This window comes from Chlamydotis macqueenii, chromosome 3 (genome assembly GCF_036417535.1).
Source record: "Chlamydotis macqueenii isolate bChlMac1 chromosome 3, bChlMac1.mat, whole genome shotgun sequence".
Classification (NCBI taxonomy): domain Eukaryota; kingdom Metazoa; phylum Chordata; class Aves; order Otidiformes; family Otididae; genus Chlamydotis; species Chlamydotis macqueenii.
The window spans coordinates 83,707,370-83,729,788 of NC_141558.1; the positions used below are offsets into that span (position 1 = coordinate 83,707,370).

The following is a 22,419-nucleotide window of genomic DNA, read 5'->3' on the forward strand; positions in this document are numbered from 1 at the left end:
GCTAATTAAATTGCAATCACACTCCAAGGAGTTGGACACTGGTTTAAATTCCCTTAGTGAATGTCTGGTCAGCTTGCACCTACAGCAGCAGCTGTCAGAACCAGCAGATTACGTAAGAAATAGGATTGAAGGGACTGAAAAATACAGCAGTAACAGGCTTGACATCATAGAATCACAGAATGGTTAGGGTTGGAAGAGACCTTCAAAGGTCATCTAGTCCAACCCCCCTGCAAGGAGCAGGGACATCCCCAACTAGATCAGGTTGCTCAGAGCCTCATCCAGCCTGGCCTTGAAGGTTTCCAGGGATGGGGCATCTGTCACCTCTCTGGGCAACCTGTTCCAGTGTTCTACCACCCTCAGTGTAAAAAAATTTTTCCTTATGTCCAGTCTGAATCTACCTACCTCTGTTTTTAAAACCATTACATCACTGATCTATTCTGGGCAGGAATGTTATATTCTATTTTGGCTATTCCATCAATGAAAATAATGGGAAAATTCAGAGAAATAGGGAAGAGGTTTACAGAGCTGGATGTTCTTTGAAAGAAGCATTTGAAGAAACAGACCCTGTGCTTCTTTGAGAGCACGATAGGAACAAAAGGAATGTCCCTGAAACACGCTAAATAAGGAAGCTCAAAGATACATTGGGAGCTGGTACTTTCCCATACTCTTTGGACAAAACAAAGTAGCTATTTAATAACATTCTTAAAGGAAAATATTTTTTTCCAGCACAGAATCATCCCACAGAACATGGGGCAATGGTGGTATTTCTTGGCTAGGAATGAATTTCAAACAAGTATTAGACATCTGTACGTTGATGGGAGTTAGGTGATGAGAACAAATTTCTGCAGGAGGACAATTCATTCAGAGACATTTGTCTCCCAGCAGAGACCATGCAGCAGAGCTGCAAGATTCTGGTCAGGAAATTGGGCACCGAGTCTGTATTGCGGTCAGCCAAAACTTCCCCTGAATTCTAGCACATCTATCAGGCAGGCCAGTTAGCGTGTGGGTCTGGTCTGGCACAGCAGCAGTTTCTAAGTCAGTGTAAACCCCTGAACACAGAAGAGAGGCACGGGCAGCCTCCTGCGGTGCTGTTCCCTTTTGAGTTTTTTCCTGGTTTCAGTTTCACTCTTGGTTGCAGGATAGGTGTTTTGTGGTCTTTCCTGTTACACAAAAGAATGATAAACACAAGAGCAAGAGCTTCTTGTCCAAGTTCTTTACACACATGAAAGGAGCTTTGCCCCCAGATATATTTCCAGAGGTGAAATTGTAGGCTTTTGCCAAAATTAATCAACCAGGCTTTCTGTGTAAACATCAAAGCTGTCCAAGTAAACAACCAATCTCTCTCATCTTTTTCCTAGCTACCCAATGTCATTTAGCTAACTGTTCTCTGATGTGCTTAGCATGTGACTTGCATTGCTCCTAGATATTCAGAAACATTTTGGTAAGATATCCAGTCACGACTAGGACAAGTCCTTAGCACCTGCTAGCTCAGCTTCTTCTCAGCCGGGCTGAAGTTCAGTACTACTAGCAATTGCCACTAGATTTTCAAGGTTTTGCCCTTTGGCCAATAAGCAGGTAATCATTCCAAGAAAGAAGCTGGTACCAAGCCTTAAAACAAGAGGAGCAAGAGGAGGGAAACTCTCCAAATGCAGTTCTCGGGCACCTCTCATTCTGCTGTGTTTGCTGCTTGACAAGTCATGATCTTGAGTTCCTATCAGTCCCTAATACTGCATTGTGAGTTGGTCTGGTTTGTTTTTAAAGCAGACAGCATAAACCATCAGCTGGACTTCCCAGTAGAACTGGAGTAACCTTTACCTGGTGAGGACACCTGCCAGTGCCTTTTATGCTGAAAGCATCTTTCATATCATTTGCTTTTACATCATGGCAGAATACTATCACAGGCAGCCAAGGAACCTACTCAGAGACGTGCCTTTCTGAGGATTGCTTGCTGTACTAAGAAAATTCCACTAAATCAAAGAGGAGGCAGGAAAACAGGGGAAAAGGAGTTGTGAAGGGAATACTACCATTCCTTTGGTCTCCCTCCAAACCAGTAGCAATGGCTTATCACATTTTGCTCTTCTTCCAAATCACCTAGACTGTCCCCTTGCTAGAGGAACCACCTCACACTGAGGAAAAGCACTGAAATAAAGCAGAGTTGGTATTTGTCTCCTTTATGACAATTCTCTGGTTCTGGTTGCTCCCCAACACATTCATTGCCCAAGTCTGGGTAACTGGCCCTAATGCTGCCATCCTTAAAAGTACCACTTCATTTTCCGTATAGTTTTCACCTCTGCTGTTTCCACAACATGGTCCTAGCAGTTGAAGTGACAAGAACAGACTAACACACCAAAGAATGTGATGCTCAAGGACAGACCCCAGGAGGCCAAATAAATCCTGTGCAGAAAAGGGTTAGACAGAAAAATGAAAGAGAGGGAAAGAGGAAGGCTTTTCTGCTGGCAGAAGCTGCAAGTAAAAAAAATGTCATCTGAAGGGACAGAAGGAATTTGTTGCAAGCTACGTGTAAGAATTTGAGAGGGCAGGAAAGATAAATCAGTGATGAGTTGACTGAGTATGTCTGCATGAGTTATTTCAGAAGGTAAATCCTAGCCCTCTCCCCTTCTACAGAGCCTGAGTTTGGAGGAGGGAATATACCTGTTTCAGACTGGAGATGATACTGTCACAGCTCCTTGTAAAGAATATTCAAGATGCCTAGTATTGGATTCTGCATAAATTGAAATCTAAAAAGCTGGAGAGTAAGAGGCCATAGGGGGAGGAAAAAAAAAAAAAAAAAAGAAAAAAAGAGCTACAGTCTAGACTTGGAAAAAAAAATGAAAGTGAAGCCCATTAGAAGCACATGAACTCTGCTAATTGCAGAGTCTGATAAAAGAGAAGGACTTTATGACGTTATTCAAAGCTGGAGGTCAGATTCCCACTGATAGCCCTAGAAAACTTAGTTCACGCTGATCTATTGCTATAGTTAGGTGGATCTCAGAATCTGCAAATTTGCTTCAGTTGGCTCCAAACAATTCCTGCTGAAGAGGCACAAAGTGGGCTGGCAAACTGGTGGCACTGTGATTCCTCTCCAGTCAGAAGCATACATTTTCTCTAGTAGCTGAAAACACATTCACCATTTCATTTCAAAAATTTGCTGATGGAAAAGACTGTGGTAGGCAGAGGTAAAGGGCCACTTTTCACAGCAAATTGTATGTTCGTACTTTGTGTGCCTTTCTCCTGAGCAGCTACAATATTTGTAATGGTTAGTATCCGAGGAGGATATGCCACTGCTTTCCAGTTTCTTACCGATCATGTTTAGATCATAGTAATTGTGTGATCTAGGTAAATCCATCCAACACTGATAGGGACACTGAGACATGGGCAGTTAAAGTAACTCACTCAGTTTCTTTACTGAACTATAAGAAAACATTTACCAGAAACAGAGAGAATGTTTAATTTGCACTTCTGGAATCTGACTTCCAATGTTTGCTTTGCTCATTCGACTAGTGAAACTAATTGCCTAGTGGGACTAAGGCAAAACAACGATAAAGAAGCCAATACGCATCTTATCACGGCATCTGTTTTATGATAGAAGAACTGAGGTAGGAACTTTGACATCATCATAAGGAATGTCACAGATAACAGCAAAGGAGATAACTGGATGCAGCATGGCTGTTCCAAGGTTAGAGCTTCAACAGCTGATCAATTTTTAACTCTTTGGCTCCTACTAACTAACTAAAGTCCTACTAACTTTAACTAAAAGACAACATCTTTCATTAAAGAGATCTTACAATTTTTCCAGATATATCATCTGGTTGAATAAAAGCCCCTTCCTGCAAATCCTGCTTCTTTAAATGATCAGGCATACAACAGCATTACTACTGCCAGAATTAGCATAAAAGGAAACAAGAACATGCCAATCTGCATGGATTTATTTTTAAATATGGTTTACTAAAAGGCAGATGCAGTAAAGACTTCTTTTCCTTCATATTTAGGATCATTTGGACAGAAACAGGAATAGTAGGTGCTTTAAAATGAAAATCTTGTTCACATGTGGAATGCAAAACAAGCAAAAAAAAAATAGTCTTTTATCACCAATCTAACTTAATTGGCCTGTGCAGATTCTTTTTATTTAAAAAAAAAAAAGCAAAAAATTTTGAAAGTTTCTAAGTCAGAAGGAATAGTAAAATCCACATTTTATCCAAAACCACTGATACTAGGTCATATCCAAACATAATATGGACTAAGCAGTAACATCCAACTTTGCTCTGGGGAGTCCAAAACCAAGTGCCTGCTTTTTTATCTCATTCATATCGAAAAGAAACTCCTGTTTCTTTACTTGCCCCCATCACCAATTTTAAAATGCAAATCCCTCCAGCTGTGTGTGCAACCACTTAGACACACAAATGCTGTGTGTCAGCAGCTCAAGCCTGCAGAAAGACACAGCCTCCTATGAAACTGGTCATCGTGTTCAAGCTTGAGTGGGTCAGTGAATCCATGTTTCTTTCAGACACACTCTCCCTCCCATTAGAAGGCACCATGTGTTGGCTTTCGTCAGCTGGGTAGGACATCCAGCTCTTGAGGAAGTAATAGGAGCTCCTCAAGGCTGTCTATCACCTTTTTACTATGAACAACAGCAGCAGCAGGAGGATGGTTAAGGAGGAGACAACCTTATGAGAATCATTAGTAAAAAGGGGAATGGATACAGGGCAGATGAGACAAAAGAGTATTATTGCTGTAATCTCAGGTTAGGACAAGCCTCATTGGTCACTGTGCCACTCTGCCACAGAGGTGGGACTAGCAAAAGAACATGGTGGTGGTAGGTTGATGGTTGGACTTGATGATTTTGGAGGTCTTTTCCAACCTTAAAGAATCTATGATGCTGTGAAAAGAAGGGTCTGTCACAGCTCATGTACTCCCTGAGACTTCCCAAAGGGCTACTTTGGAAACCTTTCTAAAAAGCTCTTGGTAGTAAGCAGTAGCCACAGAACAGCAAGAGATTTTTCTTGGCAGTGTAGGACATTTAGCATCATTTGAGAACAGTCTCTGTCCACAGCTGACGATAGCAGTCACGGGATGTTTCTTTCCTATATTCTTCCTTCCCCTCCCTCCTTGCTACTCAAAGCCTGGCTAGTGTGGAGTTGCTGCCAGGCATCCATACTAAGCCCAGTAAGCAACAGTGTCTGTGGTACTTGCTCACCATGTTGTTCCAGAGGCCCACAGCCATCAAAGCATAATCTTCTTCCAGAGTTTCCACTTGTGTCTTTGATGTGGTAATGAAACCATCCCTGTCCTGAAAGAGAAACCATTTCGAGCATGAGAGAATGCTTGGGAGTATGGAAGGATGAAGCATTCAGTCACAAAAGGGCTTATTCTATAAAATAATATTCATATCCACAAGAACACCTGTCTCTACCCTCATTAAGCCACTTGTTGCTGATCTCGGTTACTGCTGGTGTGTCAAGACAGAACACATGCTGTTCTTTTAAGTGATTGCTGTACCTACCACTGTAAGGCAGCAGTGAAGGGACCATGCATCAACAGGACAAGAAGACTAGAGCAACAACAAAGCACGACCGCAACAGTGACATAGAGGAGATCAGGGAGGCATGCAGATGTGAGCACATGAACGATTCGGAATAATCAATGCTTCCCCTAGCTAACACTGCATTCATTTAAAAAAGAGAAGCCTGCAGGATTTGTCTTAAGAGATCATGCTTATTTTTAAATGAAGGAAGAGTTTGGAAGATTGCACATCGTGGCCTGCAAGTATACCACAAATCAGAGGAAATAAAGAATCCACCTCTTAAATAAGATGGCATTTAAAGTAATACCAGAGCAATTATCTAAGAGAAAAAGTAATGCCGTGAAAGCTACAAGTCTGCTATTTGCATATGGACCAGCCATCAACAAAACAATCCTGGCATAAGATGACCCACAGGAAAGGAAGATTTTGCAACACAGCAGATCCCAGCCTTCCTGGAAGACAAGTTCCTTATCCCAGTTTACTTTGTTCCAGTACTGAGCTGAGGGGAGCAATGGAATTAGCACAAATTCAAGAAGCTGTTGTGATGCCCAGGAACCAGACCATGACTTACCATCAAACTGTTCTACAAATAATCACCTAATGTTATGTGTTGGATTTTAATACCTTACTCTGAGCGAACCATTATATAGGAAGTAACATTTTCCCTCTTCATTGCCAGGTCTCAGACAACCTTGACTTTCAAACTTCCCTTTAAAGATCACTTGTAGTAAAATCATGTCTGACATCCCAGGCAAGCCTATCTATATTCGTTCTGGACATATCAGATACAAAATCCAGACAAAATTAATTCCCAGGTTCCCAGACTGCATTAATCTCATTGCAGAGAGGTAACTCGACCCTCCAACACAGTTTACAAAACCTTTACCTTTTTTTCCCCCCTACCCATTTTTAAATACTTCTTGTTACAGTCTTTTTGCCGTTGTTTCCAAATGCATGTGAGCATAATCAAGGCTGCATGAGCTGATGACTACAAAGATAGGGAAAAATTAGCAGCACTGACAATTTCCAGACATTCATGACCTAATCTACAGAGCTGCCATGACTTGATTTCTCCAGGAACACAGCATTCAAAAAACCACAGGATCTCTGACTGATGCTGTTTGAAGCAAGCTCAATGCTCAGGTCCTCTGTGTCTGATCCTGAGGTGTGTTCTGCATGTGCCTGACTACCCTTGTCTTCTGACATTGCACACAGCCTAGACAGGAAAGAGCCAGCTGAATATTGTACTCAATCTCAGCAGATGCAATCCAGAAAGAATGGAGCAACTCAAGTTTACTCACCGGTCGGAACAGCAGATTTGTTTCTTGGAGAGAAGGCTGAAGAATGACAGTGAAGTCATCCTTTTGATCATACCTCTCAGAAGCCAGCAGTTTTTCCCAAGCATCCTGAGTAGACATCCATTTAATCAGATGAGTATTATCAGATAGAGATTGTCATATATGTGCAGTTCTTCAGGGCTTAAAGTGAACTAAGATTATCCCCACTGCTAATAAACCACAATAATCAAATTCTGTAATCCAGAACAAAGACAGTAACTTAATGAAATCTTCTTATACAATAATTGGAAACTTCTTGTAGCTATGAGAAATCTACACTGATTCACCGTAATTTTCCTTGAAAGAGCAGCAAACTTACCAAGGCAACGAAATGTTATGCTTATTGCTTCTCTGTCATTTTTAAGGACATTCCAGCGCAACTGTCTTTGTCTTAACAGAAGGTTTCCCTCTTCTAAATCACATGGCAGGTCACTGGACAAGATGGATCATTTGTCTGATGGGATCTGACAAATCCCAGGTTGCCAAAAGCTATATAGTCATTAGAAACTTCGAGAGGCACTACAATCACTCAGGTATAGAGAGAACTTATCTCCAATGTTCCTGATGTAAGAAATAGGGTCAGGATTGCTGTGGACATGTGGTAAAAAGGCTGTTACTCAACTTCCTCACTGCTATTCTCTGTTAACTCCTCACTTCAGTCTAATCTGGAAAATAGACATGTCTAGCAATATAAGAGGCAAGCAAAACAGAAGATACCATACCTGATGGGACCACCTCAATATGTTATTATCTAATGTGGAGTGTTCACCAACACAATTGCACTGATTCCTGCCTAGATTGCTGCAGAAAAGAAGAAAAGAATGAAAAACATGGAAGACTTTGTGAACTTTTGATAAACAAGACAAAGAGGATGAACTCTTTTAAGCCACTGACAAGCATATACTAAATACTAAATTGTTGCATATTTTGAGAAAGCTACATGGAACATCCTAATTTTTGATATAAACATAGAATTATATATATTTCTATGTCCAGAGCTCTGGATTGCTTCTTGGTTTAAAAGCCTATTCAGATGACAAATACGCCAGACTTGGATTAGCACAAGGTCTCACAAGCTAGCAGCATGCTCAGCCTTAAAATAGTTGCTGCACTAGTTTTCAAACATTTCCCTCTCTATAGTCACACACGAAAAATGAACAGACTCAAAATACTTCCACGGGAACTTTTGCCTTAGTATTTGGCAACAAGACTTCCATCTAGAAATGTGGATGGAAGCTTAATGCCGAAAAAGCTTATATATGCTAAAGGATGGCCAGGCACTTTCAGGCAGCTGGCCAATCTCAGCCAAATTTCTGACTTGCAAGACAAGAAGCATATACTGCATATTTCTGCAGCTAGTTGAAAAACTCAGATCTTCTCCCAAGGCTGTAGGTAGGAACAATATAAGATACATTTGAGATTAATCTGGTTTCAGGAAAGGTATGCTCAGCTGAAAATGGCTGGATGGACTGGAATCTGAGAAACTTTTTTTGTGAGGTTTGCAGATGTAAGCAATAAGTACCTGTCAGGATCGGACTCTCTCTTTTTCACAGAACTCTAGCTAAACCTATAAAATTGGAGTTTCCTCTTAAAATGCTTTTATCACTGCTGATGAGTGAAAGAAATGTGAACTCAGGACCAGAATCCTACCTGAGCCTAACAGGCAGGTATGCAGAAAGACATCTAACAACTTCATACAATACATTAGAGAGAGAGAGTTATATGCCTAAAAATAGGGTTCATATACTACTTTTAGTGCAGACAACACTTATGGTTAGTAATAAACTAATAAAGAAAGGAAGTTTAAATTCTAATTATGTCCTAAACTTCAATGCCTAAAGTTAGGTACTGACATGAGAGTGGGAGTGTCAGCCGTTCTTTTCCTCTTAGACATTTGACATTTCATCTTTTGTTATGGGCTTATGTTCATCTTTCAAAGCACAGTTCAAAACAAGGACTTGGTAGACAAATGTCAAGGCCCTTATCTGGGAGATGATCTGGGCCTGAGGCTGAGATGAACCCAGGAGTTTAATAAAACATTGAAACACAAGGCTTGCAAACTAGTGGAACTGTTCAACCAGATAAACACAGCTACAAGAGCATGTTGACAATGAGAAAACAAATCACCTTAAGTTAAAGAGGAAACATAAAAATTCCTGAGAGGAAAAAAAATAAAAGACCTATTTAATTTTATTTTTTAAGGCATTCAGTATATGGCAAGGCCCATATTCCTAAATCCATCTTTTCCACCTCTTATCTATCTGTCTCTCATTTTTCCCCATAGTGCCTGTGCAGGAGAAATAAGTTAAAATATTCCATGCAGTTGTTTTTGACAAGGAAAGCTTCTCCTCTGCTTATACTTGTTGTTAAGCAGATGGTTATGCAGCAGCCAGACCTCTTCCTTGACTCATGGAACGTGTCCCAGGTTGTATACAAGCAAAGCTTGTGAAACACTTCAGGATGACTATATTAGTACACATGGTGTCTTATGCCATGGGCACAAGAAAAAAAATTACTGTGGAGTAAGATGGAGTGTAATCTCATCAGCTGTGAACTACTCCATCATAACTGTCTGTGTGCACACTCCCACTCCATACTAAATTGGGACATAAGCTACTCGCACTTTTTTTGTTACAAGGCACTGAGAAAGGGCAATGGATGAAAGTATCTAGGCATGCAGTTACCGTAAGGAACTGACAAGTTGGATGTGCTCCATCCTACCATACCCTAAGCCAGAGTAGTACCTTTCGCATAGCCTAACAATGTGCTTTAAGACCAGTTATTCCTTTTGTGAACATTTATACCTAGAAACTTAAACTTTTAAAAAGTCTTTTACTTGAGAGTTGCAGGACAGAAGCAGCACTGACTAAAGAGCTGGGGGTAGGTATTCTGTGGAGTCTTGTGACCATAGTAATGGTACTGGGTCTGGCTCGGACAGAGTTAGCTTTCTTCACAGCAGCCCATATGGTGCTGTGTTTTAGCCATTTGTTGTGGCTAAAACTGTTGATAATCCACCAATGCTTTGGCTGTTGCTGAATGGTGCTTGTACAGCATTGAGGCTTTCTCTTTCTCCCCACTCTGACCCATCCAGTGAGTAGGCCAGGGGTGGATGAGATTGTGAGGGGACACAGCTGGGACAGCTGATCCGAAGTGGCCAACGGAATATTCCATACCATGTAATGTCATGAGGAGTAATAAAAACTGAGGTAGAAGAAAAGGGGCGTTTTGGCTTCCAAGGTCACTGTTGCTTGGAGACTGGCTGGACAGTGCTCTACTCGTGGGAGGTGGTAAGTGATTACCTTTTTGTAACTTATTTTCCTCCCTCTTTCTTTCATCTATTGAACTATCTTAATCTCAGCCCATGAGTTTTCTTGCTTTCATTTTTCCTAGTCTCTCCCCTGTCATGCTGGAGGGTGGTAAAAGGGGAAGTGAGTGAGAGGCTGTGGCTGCTGGCCAGGGTCAATCCACCACAACCACAGTGTGCAATATTTAAACATATTCTATCCAAGTTGGTAGGATTAAAAGCACCTACTCTTCCTCATAAAAATATGCCTTGCAGAGAGAGTTTATCAGAAACAGAGTGGACATCTAAAATCTTTGAAATATTTTTGCATTAAGGGCAGAAGACACTACCTCAGTTATAAAGTCTATACGTATACACAGCTATATGTCTGAACACTAGTGGGAGACAGTGTCAAGAATTTAAAGTAACCTTTGTTACCTGGCATTACTGTAATCTTGGCATGCAAAAGAGGAAGTTGTGAACTCAGTAGAATCCACTAGATTTACGAAGGCCTTGGGAACCTGCAGTGATAAAGTAAAAATTAATCATGTTGTATTTGCAATGAAAGATCAGAAAGTAGTGATAAGGGTAAATTACACCTACAGCTTCACGTGTGTTACCTCTGGCCAACAGACAACTAAATTTAGCTCAAATGAACTAGGACCTACCATTTTGGTGGCAACATACCAATGCAAAGCTGGGGATGAAACGTCCTGCATAATAGCATAAGCACTTGTGCATCCTGCCTCACCTCTCTCCCAAGCAGAAAGCAGCTTTCTGATTATATAATGATATTTCACTTTTACAAGTACACATAAACAGATTCTGCAAACAATAGCGGAGGGAATCTGAAGAGAATGTGTGGGTGGAAATTCACCTGTACTCAACATTTGTTGAAGTCCATCTGAGAAAAACAAGTGGTTGTGGCCTGATGCAATCAAACTGTAGCAGGTCTAGAATACCTCTTTGGCCCTCAATCCAGCAAACAAAATTTTTGGAAGATGCTATAGAAATACTTCAGATAAAGAGTTAAATAGTCTGCTTTAGTAGTGATATATCTACATCTAGTCTACTGTTCATTAGTAGACCAAGACATAGTGCAGAGCACTTCCCAGCGACTATCCTAGATAAGCGGATATTTCTTAGCTCAGCCAGTTAGCAAACATTTAGAAATGCTGAGATCTTAAAATGAACACATAATAGGAAAAAAATATCCGTTATACATATTTTTAATAGGTGTTTTCCCTGGTCTGTAAAAGTCATCACCAAGTAGTTGGCAGCCTGTACACTGCCTAGGTAGCTCCATACATCCAGTAATTAGATATCCGTTATTTTCACAAACAGCCCTGTTAAACATAAATGACTTTCAGACCTACACAGATGTATTCAATTTTTCAAAGACATAACTTAAAAACCCTGAAGACTGAGTGGCACATCAACTTGTGTTGCAAAATGAAGCAGTTACCCATTCGTCCATTCTGTTCGCATGCATCAGCTTTATAAAAGCAAGAATAAAACACTTTGTGACAATGAATGGAGCCAGTGGATTGGAGTCAGTGAGACTGGTGTTCTAAGTCACCTAAACAGTGGTACAAGCCCTAGTCCAGTAAGGGAGACTGGAAAAATCAGCAAAGGATTCAGGTATTCAAGGCTGATGAATAAATCTTACCTTTTTATACAAAAAATCCAAGACAGCTTTAAGTTTTTCCAGGTTGTCCAATATGCAGTTCTTCTGTAAAACAGATGAGAAATGCCATAAAAACTAGTAGAAAAAACAAATTTATCAATTTACCAAAAGTCACAAACCCTGTGTGTTGAAGTATGTTCAGAAAGGTTACCAATGACCATTATATACTGGATTTGACTTTAGCCAGCAGCAAGGAAAAAAAAACATGGAGCTAATCTTGTAATTTAACTGCCTATAATTAGACAACTTAACATATTTTAAAAAAAAAAGACAGAAACGTGGAAGAAAAGTTTCTTTAGACTTGAAAGCAGATAAGAGTTGTTCTACTAAGGCATCTCAGATTTGGGATCATAAATTAAATACACATATTTATAAACACAAAACACGTTGTATGCCAGGAGCTTACATCACTAGATAGAGTTATTGCAGCATCCCAGAACCAGCTACTCCTTTGGTTCACTATGGCAGAGAGCAGAGCTTGGGAAAGCATCTTAACCACCTGCCTTGACTGCTAAATCACCCCATGAAAAACTTACTGGTTGTGTGGAGGCACAGGAAGAACATGGGTTTTCAGCACTAAAAAAAACTGTGATCAGTTTCCAGTCATTTTGGAAGTCCATCATCTGGGAGAAAAAAAAATAAATTGAAGAAATAGGATGATAAGAGACCTATTTGCTATTTTCCTTTTTCACACAAGATTTACTATGGCTTTAAATCTGCAAGACCAAGCAGTAGTCCATGGCCCAACCCTGGCTGCCCTGATCACTTCCATTTGGCAAGCCATCCAGCTTTTCCCTAGAGAGAGAGCAAATGGATAGTTAGGAAGCAAATGCTGCAATTAAAGCTGAATGCACACCGATAAAAAACTCAGGACAGAGCCAGAAATTGCTGTTGCCATTGGGGAGTCTGTTGAAGAAGATGGGCATGCACAGCTTTGCACAGAGCTTGATGCCTCTGCTTTCCTTCACTGTTGCAGCTTGCTGGCAAGGTTAATGTTCCTGAACTGCTGAGATTGGGTCACAGTAGCGAGATGAATACTGGATAAAAAACCTGAGAGCTAGAGCCCTGCTCATCTGTGCTGTGTTTATTAGGCAGTTCTTGCCAATCCTGAAGAGCACTGTTTAGAACCACTCGGTTCCACAAAAACGTATGCTAAATCCACATACAAACAGTCCGATGGGCTCCCCGTAGAGCATAGCAAAGAGGCAACAGCAGAACCTCCTTGGCAATTACATTTTCCTGTTATGTCAAGACCCTTTTACAAAATAACCTGCCTTGGGGTAAAGAATAGAAGAAAAATGAATGCATAGAACTGCAGGATAAGATTTACAAAGCACTCAGCCATGAGCTATAATTCAAGCTCTCACCAGCGTCAACCACTGACAGCAGCCAAAGCATATCTAGGTCTTTACTGTCCTTTTTGAAAATGTGATCCTAAAGGACCAAGAGGAAACTGAAGAGACAAATACTGAGAATTATTATTTTGGGTTGGTTTCTCAGAAACACTGGCACAGTTACAGAGTGTAGCTAGCAGAGGTCTCACATCCTTAACCAATAGAAAACAAATATATTGGCTTTCCTATGAAGCTCTTGAGCTACTCTGGCAAACATAAACCGAGTGGGATACTTTCAAGAACAAAACTCTGTACTTGAAATTGATTCTGATTTACAACAGAAAGATCAAAGTCTGTTAACCTCAGGAAACAGCATTTTCTATTTTGAAGAGATTTTTGAGTGCTGTTTAAAGTATTTAATCACATTTCTCCCTTTTTCTGCTTCAACACCAAGATCTCTGAATTATCTCATGCTTTACACAAACCTGATTCTCTTTCATAAGCTTCACTATTTCTTCAGCTTGATGCAGGAGGTCTCTGAAAAGCAGAAAGGAAAAGAAGAACTATGAAGGCACCAGTAAGGGTAAAGCTTCATCTGATTTTCACCATTAAATCAAAGAACATTTGAGACTTCAGGTGGGATTAATCTTTTCTCTCCTATAATGTGTTAAGATGTCTGTGCTACACAGAGAGCCTGGGGTGATTAGCTCATGTTCAGGCATCTCAGTTTCAGACATGTGCACTCAGATGAAAACAGCAGACACAGCTTGGTACACACACCTCTAATTCTATTTGAGCCCAAAAATTTGTTTGGCAGCTATAAAAAGGGAGACCCAATGTTAAGTCAGATGATCCAGACCCCAAAGCGCATAGTGGGTTTTGTTCCTCCTGCTTCTGAGAGGTGACAATTGAGCCACAGAGGCAGGGTCTGTCCCTGGACTGTCTGTGCAGCCTCTGCCAGTACTCAACATATTCTGTGTCCAGTAAAGTGCTCCAGAGTAAAAGGATCCCATCCTCCACCATGCCAGCTGTGAATCAACCGCCCAGCCAAAAACCCCTTGGACTTACATGGCTTGGCTGTCTGATGTTGCTCCCTTTGTGCCAGGTGCAGGAAATTGGTGTAGGACCAAGGGATTAAAAGTCCTAATGAGAGCTGAATGACATACACAGGTTAAGTAATTTCTGCATACAGGGGACTGCTAATGTGCAGTTTCACTATAAACACAACAGAATTAAAACAGACAGAAAATGTGAAGTCTGAGGATCTCTTGGCAGGCATGAGAGATACACTTGAGCCCCTCTGCAGCTATTTTTGCTGGTTTTGCACCTCGTCTTCTCAAGTGGAGGTTTGACGTCTGAGTTTGCCTCCAGACTCAGGTCAGATATCTCCATCCCCATCTCATGACAGCCACAAGTAGTACAGGCAGATTTAAATACAGGCAGCTGTAGAAATGAAGCTACTGGGAAGGGCCACCCAGAGACAGCCTCCTGAAGTGCTGAGGAGTTGCCAGGTTTTAAACCGCTTTCATAGGGAAATGGAGGTGACATTAAGACACTAGGAAGATAATTTGGAGGGGAGGACCCTGGAGCTATCCACTACTCAACTCAGCATTTCAGTGGATCTGAAAGTTTTACATGCTTCAGGCCAGTCAAGGCTGCCTTCATTGGACAGGCAAATCCACATAAGATTTCACTGAGCTAGCACGGGCAGCAAGCACATAGCAGCAGGGACTGTGGCACGGGTAGTAGTAGCAGTCCAAAAACCCCATTGGGCATCTAAGACTCTTGCAGCAGTCTGCAGCACCTGTTCTTCACAGCTATTGTCTGCCCAGACAGTCTCTTCAAAGCCAACATGGGTAACCTATCCTGGCTGTACTCACGTCCCCAGAGTACACCCTCCCTCGGGCTTCCCTTACACCCCTGTACCGCACTTGTGCTGCACCCGCTCTGCAGCCCAGCAGAACACTGGAGCTCCTGCCAGCATGCCATTGAATCAATTTGCTGAAATTTCGGCGTGACACACACCTGCTAAAGTTTCCACGCTTACTTCAAGGAGGCTCTTTCCTGTGCTATAGAAAGGGAAGAGAAAACAGGAAGTTGCTGTTATTATGTTTCTCAAAGCAAAATTATATTACAGCACAGCCTCAATTTCTTATTAGCTGTGCTACAGCTCAGTGTGCGTATTCACGGCAGCTGCTGAAATTAAGAACGAGGCCTTTCTTTCCCCAAAACCGTCATGTCATCAGCTACTGCTGAGTAAGAATACAGCCTTAGATCTCAATTGCTTGTGTCTCTGTACACTCTGCATGTTGCAGTAATTGTGCTTATGCATATGTACGAGTAACGCGGGGACCTCTCTATGTGCACCTGCAGACAAGTGGACACGGATGTTTGTGCAACCATTTAAAAAAATTAGTCTTTTGAAGTTCGTGTCTGCAGGGCCAAATCCTCATCTGGAATACTATGACTCAAAAGAGCTATGCAGACTTGCATCTACAAAGTTTAACCGTATGTTCACTCACTGATTTAGATCTGCTAAGGGGGCATGGAAGAAGAAATGGAGTAAGGCTTGTCCATGAAGCACTGGGAATCATTCAAACAGAGAACAGGGTATCAAGACTCCTGGTTTCTTTCTTTGCTTTGATAAATCTCTGCTTTCTGGTCTCTGACTTGTGGATGATGATATTTATTACCTAGGATTAATCATGCAGCAATCATTCTTAATCAAGGTTATTGTAACTCTAAGTCAGTTCCATATCTTGCATGAGTACAAAGAATTTCTGTTTACAAAGGATTGGGAAGGAGCCAGTGTCTCCAAATCCTTTATATTTCACATTGGCTTTCTCCTCCTGTCTAGAAAACAATAATAAGAATTGCTTGGGCCCAATTCCTGCACTGTGGTACTCTATAAATTAGTATCATGACACTTATCAATGGTAACAATTTATTGTTACCTTTGGCGTAAATCCTCATGATGTAAACCAGATCCTGATGTCTGTGAACAAGCAAGCAATAAAAAGAGCATTAAGCAAAGGTCATACCCTGTTCCTCTACCGTATTCCATTCCTGTTATAGATAGCGTTGTTTTCTACATACTCTTCTGCACTGTGTTACAGTTACTCACAGATTTAAACGGTTTTCCAGAGCTTCCTTATTACAGTGTATTTTCATAGGCTGGTAATCCTTTCTTCAGTACTGCTTTCATTAATGAATTTACTACATATGGCTTAAAATAAAATTTTACTAGCTGAACTCAAATTCAGTTGAGCAAAATATTGTTCTAAATAATTTTTTTCTGGATCTACTGCTTTTCAACAAGAGACATAACCTGAAGTCATTTAGATAATTTACATGGATGGCACTCAGCCAGTATGCTGTCTGTTAAAAACCCCTGAACATAAACAGAGGAACTTCACTGATTTCAAAGAGTCTGAGGAGGACACAGTGACAGAGATGTTTGCTCTAGCAAAGTAGGCATTCCTTAGAAAAAAACAAAACATATAAATGATCTTTTTTTTTTATGGCACCATCCACAAGCAACAAATACAAAGGCACAAAAAAAGACTTGCTCTAAAGGATCATGCGTCTGATTTGGGTGAAGCGCCTTTGCATTTAGGACAATTACTTTTATCCAAGAGGGAGTTACTCACAAGGAGTGCAGGAGTGCTGACTTTCTAATGGGAAGCTTTCATCCCAAGGAAAAGTATAATGTCTTGATGAATACCCCCTCAAATTTGAAAGTTGTTTTGTGATAAGAGAGAATCTCCCCCATTTCTTCACTGTTGTAACCCCTGCAATGGCTACCATTTTTTGCCCAATGTGCATTTCTACACTTTCTCAAAGCTTGAGAATTGTGGTTATATGATTTAATTGGGCCCCAAATCTATTTCAGATATTTACTTCCAACTATTAAGATAAGTAAAGATCATCCAAATCTGTCTGTGTTAGAACAGGCAAGAGAATGTTACCCAGTGACTTACACATGAGAATTATATCTTTGTGATGCTTCTAGAGTTTCTGCTTTCTGGATAGGAAACCAGTCTCTACGGAAAACACCTCAACAGGATGGAAAATCTACTGCACTTCTTGATAATTTGTTCTAATGGTGATCATCAAATTTGTACTTTTTTCCAGTCTGTATTTTACCAGCTGCTTCTTCTAGTTATTCATTCTGTTATACTCATTGTTAGGAAAATCCAAGCGCTCTAATCAAATATCGTGGTTCTCTGCAAGAGCACTGTGATCATATTTCCTCCTGCATGAAGTCGGCTGGCTATTTTCAGATTCAGGGTGTGCTGGAACACTGAACAGCAGGTATTTCCAGTCATTTTTCACTAGAAGCCTTTGATGCTTGAGGAAAGATTCAAGTCCTGAACACCTTAACTGGCACCCCAAACTACATAATCAGCTCACTTCATCATCACAACGGAGGAAATGGGTCACATTCAGCACACTTCCCGCTCATACTTACTCTTTGCAAACTTCCTATTGCAGTGACAGTTTTAATGTCAGCTGGCCTCAGAGCATGAACTGTAGAAAAGTGAAAGACTTCAGATTTAAAAAGAGCAGCAACCTTGAAAGAAAATTACATTCACCAGTATACTAAAACATAACAAAATTGACTAAAATGTAAGAAGTCTCTACTGATCTTTCCAACTGCCAATTTTAAATCAGTCAGAAAGGATGAGAAACTTCACTCAGATGTTCAGTAAATACTTTGGGTGCTTAGATGCACTGAAATACTCAACCATCAAGCAAGAAGAGATCACAAAACACTGCTGTGAATTATTTAAGTAGTAGCAGCATCCTCAATTAGCAGCTAAAGAAACTAAGGTAGAAAAGAAATTGTGAATAGAACAAAAAACTAAGGAGTTCGTACAGTCTACCTCCACTTCAGTCACATCCCATACACATACATCCCCTCAAACAGCTGATTGTTCCCTCAACCCATTCTCAAATAATTTTTGGGAGGGAAAGACTCTACAAGGATAATATCAAACACAAACCTGAAGATGAAGGGGTATCAGGTAACATCGCCTGCTCACATGAAAACTGGAAGCTTCTTAGAGCCTTTAATATAAACAAATAAATATGGTTGATTGCTTAGATCTCACAAGGAAATTTGTGGAAGGAGATGTCTATGGGGTCCATTCTCACACAGTACCAAGCTCTTACTCATGTAACAGCAATTTTAAAGAACAACTACACCTCTGCTAGAAATACATGGCAACTTCCCTCATCACTATGACCATGTTTGGCTAGCTGACCACCACTACTATGTAAAGGCAAAATCCATATTGCAACAAAGGCCACCACAGTCCCCATGCACCCGCTAATCCCCAGTTGGAGGACTTAAATGGTGCACATGCTTCACACCATTATAGCACAAGGAAGAGTTTAACCTTGCAACAGAGCATCTAGGAACAAGCCTAACCACAATCGATCTACATACAGGATATGCAACCTAATAACAAATGTTGCTCGGAGAAACCTTTATTTCCTGATTAGGTACTGTAATCTTGCAGCTGTGATATCACATTGCTGAGTCACTTGCTTTGCATTTATTCTTTGCAGAATAGAACAGTTTAGAGCACCAAGCTGTGTTTTTTCTTCTGTCTGCCTCAGAGGAAGCAACAGCCAGAGAGGTGATGATAGGTATTGAAAAAAAGGAAAAAAAAAGATAAAGTTGTACTCATACTTTACCTTTAGTGTCCCCTGTTCTTCCAGATGATCTGCATTACCTTAAAAACATTAAAAGGATGAATTGTGCTAATTTTTTTTTTGCCTTAGGAAAACACTGTAGAAGAGTTAATATACCTAAAACCACAGAATCCTGAAAGAAGCAACTGTTCTTCTCTGCCCTACTTTCCAAAGGTGAGGCTCATCCCAACCACCAAATATATTTTCTTAGTTTTTGCTATACTAGAATAAGCTTTTAGTTATTACGAACAGGTGAGATCTGTTGAAATTAGTGGAATACAATGAAGTCATACACGCAGGTAACAGGCTGCTTGTGGATTTCCTCAACCAACTTCATCCTCCACAGACCTTTTCTACCCATTTTCCTTTTCAGCACATTTCATATATTGCTGTAGTCTTATTCCATCCAAATTTAGAGTAATTTGAACATGTACAAGGTACAGCTCCTTAGAAAGGAGCAATTCACATTAATCTACATCTTCCACATTCAAGAGAGCAACATCACACTGTTGTGAGTTTGCCATAGTGATAGTAGAAACAGCTGCCATTTCTCCTCTTAATAGAGAGTGTTGACAGATGAACTACCCTGGGAAGTCAGAAGTTAGGCCTGTAGCTATTTCAGTAAACGTTATTCTCTTTCCTTGGGTATACACTTGAATTTATGTACATAGATTTTGGTTTATCCTGAAATCTCCACAGAGGTAGCCACAAAGTCTGAGTCTGGACCCTCAGCTGAACTTCAAAGCATACTCACAGCTGTCCCTGCTCGCCACACTGAAGCCATCAGGATCCAGCAAGTCTCATAATGAATCTTTCTGTGCTTAGAATCATTGTCCTTTAACATCCAGGAGCTATTTCTGGAATATTTAGTCCTGCTGCATACTTCTGCTTGTTCATCTTTCTTTCCACATGTCCTGATTTTGGCTTGGATGGAGCTAATTTTCTTCTCAGTAGCTGCTGTGTTTTGGATTTAATATGGGATTTGGTATGTGAAGAACATTGACAATAACTGATGTTATTAGTTGTTGCTAAGAGATCAAGGATGTTTTCAAGCTTCCCAGGTTTTGTGCAGGTGCAAGAAGCTGGGAGGGGTATAGCCAGTACAGTTGACCCAAACTGGCCAAACTAAGTATTCCATACCATAGACATCATGCTCAGTACATAGGTGGGGGTTGGCCAGAGGGCAACTCTCTCTCTGGAAATTGCAGTTCCGAGATCACTGCTCGGAACGGGCTGTATCAGTTGTTGGGTGGTGAGAAATTGTGCAGAGTTTTATATATTTTACTATCCCTGTATTTTTTACTATTATTATGTGTGTATATATATATTATTATTATTATCTCTTCCTTTGCTGTCCTAGTAAACTGCCTTCATCTCAACCCACAAGTTCCTTTCTTTCCCCCATCTCCCTCTGAGCAAGCAGCTGCATGGTACTTAGTTGCTGGCTGGGATTAAACCACTCGTCAAAGACAGAGGAGATGCAGAGTCAGCAGGTGAGATACTGCTGGGCACAAGACAGCCAGCAGTGCTCATGCTGCAAGGAGATGAGGTGCCTGGCACAAGCAGGGGGCCCTGGGCAGCCCTGTGAACATGGGTACCCATGCACACAGAGTCTGCACAGTGGCAGAAAGCCACTACTGCTCCTCAGGACCACCTCAGCCTGTCTCATGATCATCTTCAATAATTGTCAGCAACTTCCATGCATTTCTGGGTTTTTTTCCCCCCACTTGGATTTCAGCCATGAGCTATTTGCAAATTTATATTATTTTTACTGTACTTGGTAGAAAGTTGAGACACTTGCTGCCTAGCTGTTGCATGACATTTTATTTAATATTTATGCTTGTTCAATCCATATTTTTAGATGAGGCTTTAGTCAGCTCTGTTGTTTGAGATACTGGAGGCACATGCAATGAGGCACCTGTCTACATCACACATATCTGCTGTAGAAACTCAGTATCTGTCGTGATTTTGTTTAGTGAGGGGGGGCCTAAGGTGGTAGCTTCTGTAGGAAACTGCTAGAAGTCGCTCCCCTTTGTTCAGTGGACTCGGCCAGGCCTACGGCGGACCTGCTGCTGGCCAAGGCCGAGCCAATTGGTAGCAGAATGTTCCGTGATAACGCCTCTGCGATAACGTATTTAAGAAGCGGAAAACAGGGAAGAGAAAAAAAAAATAAAAAAAAATAAAAAGAGAAGAGAAGATGTGAAGAAGCTGAGCAGGGGCAGAGGCGCAGAGGGGGAGGCACAGGCCTCATGGGCCTTGCAGGCCTCACCCTCTGGCATCTTGCCAGGCGGCCGACTGGGCCCAACTCAGCCTGGCCTGGCTGCAAGAAGTGGAGAGCAGATGAGATGGATGATGTGAAGAGATTCTGAGAGGTGTCTGCCAGCCTGTTGTGAAGAACTTCTCTTGTGAGAGGAATGGTTGCAGACGCCAAGGTCAGTGAAGAAGGAGGGGGAGGAGTAATGCGGCTCCTGGCCAAGATTCCCCTGCAGCCTGTGGTGAAGACCATGGTGGAGCAGGTTGTCCCCCTGCAGCCCATGGAGGTCCACGGAGAGGCAGAGATTCACCTGCAGCCTGTGAAGGACCCCACACTGGGGGAGGTGGATGCCTGAAGGCAGCTGTGGCCCATGCAGGGCTGGCTGGGGCAGCTGTTCTGGAGAGACTGCACCCCATGGAAGAGATGATTCACGCCGGAGCAGTTTCATGAAGGACTGTGGTTTATGGGTGGGACCCCACAACGGAGCAGGGGAGGAATGCGAGTTCTTCCCCCGACGATGAAGCAGCGGCGTAAAACAATACATGATGAACTGACCGCAACCCCCATTCCCTCTTCCCCCCTGTGCCCCTTGGGGGTGGAAGGTAGTAGAGATAATGTTAAGCTTGGGAAGAGGGAAGGGTGGGGGGGAGGTTATCTTGTTCCCTGTCTCATTCTCCTGCTAGTTTTTAGTAATAAATGGTTTTCCCAAGTCGAGTCTGTTTTGCCCGTGATGGTAACTTTAAGGATTTTCTCCCTGTCCTTATCTCAAACCTTAAGGCGTTTTTCTTATATTATCTCCCCCTATTCTCTTGGAGGGTGGGGGGAGTGAGAGAGAGACTGCATAGTCTGGTCCCAGTCTGGGCTGAACTACGATAGTATCTTTGAGAATTTTAACACTAATTTCAACTATATTTGAGAATAGATCTACAGGTTACATTGAGGGAGAAAGAGAGTTCAATCCCAGTTTCCAGGATTGGAGGAGTGGGAGGGGGCAGGTAACAGTCTCTCAATATTTCAAAAATTTAAGAACAGCTGTTCTGTGTCAGACTGAAGGTCCATCTAATCTGCGATTCTGCCTTTGACAACATCCAAATGCAGATGCTTAGGGAAAAATAAGGAAAATACAGGTACATTTCCATGCTCTATCCTCCCAACCATCCATGCTGTTAGTCTCCCTGAGCAAGCAATTACTTCACGTTGAAGAACTGCCTGAGACGTTTCTTCCATGAATTTGCATATTTGTTTTTCTAACTCTTTCATGCCTCTGGTTCCCTCCCAAGTCCTGTGACAAAGGTGCTTGATC

General features: G+C 41.5%; 1 protein-coding gene across 1 annotated transcript in view; it reads right to left on the bottom strand.

Moving 5' to 3' along the window:
- PLB1 (phospholipase B1) overlaps positions 1-22,419 on the bottom strand; it is an 87,170-nt gene that overhangs the window by 62,175 nt on the left and 2,576 nt on the right. The window contains exons 2-14 of the mRNA XM_086744711.1: positions 18,866-18,903; positions 18,169-18,232; positions 17,634-17,692; positions 16,117-16,157; positions 15,188-15,231; positions 14,231-14,315; positions 13,648-13,699; positions 12,365-12,451; positions 11,811-11,873; positions 10,580-10,662; positions 7,581-7,659; positions 6,823-6,927; positions 5,195-5,287 (exon numbers count right to left, since the gene is read on the bottom strand). Coding sequence (XP_086600837.1) covers positions 5,195-5,287; positions 6,823-6,927; positions 7,581-7,659; positions 10,580-10,662; positions 11,811-11,873; positions 12,365-12,451; positions 13,648-13,699; positions 14,231-14,315; positions 15,188-15,231; positions 16,117-16,157; positions 17,634-17,692; positions 18,169-18,232; positions 18,866-18,903 — 893 coding nt within the window. The remainder of the gene's footprint in view (positions 1-5,194; positions 5,288-6,822; positions 6,928-7,580; positions 7,660-10,579; positions 10,663-11,810; positions 11,874-12,364; positions 12,452-13,647; positions 13,700-14,230; positions 14,316-15,187; positions 15,232-16,116; positions 16,158-17,633; positions 17,693-18,168; positions 18,233-18,865; positions 18,904-22,419) is intronic.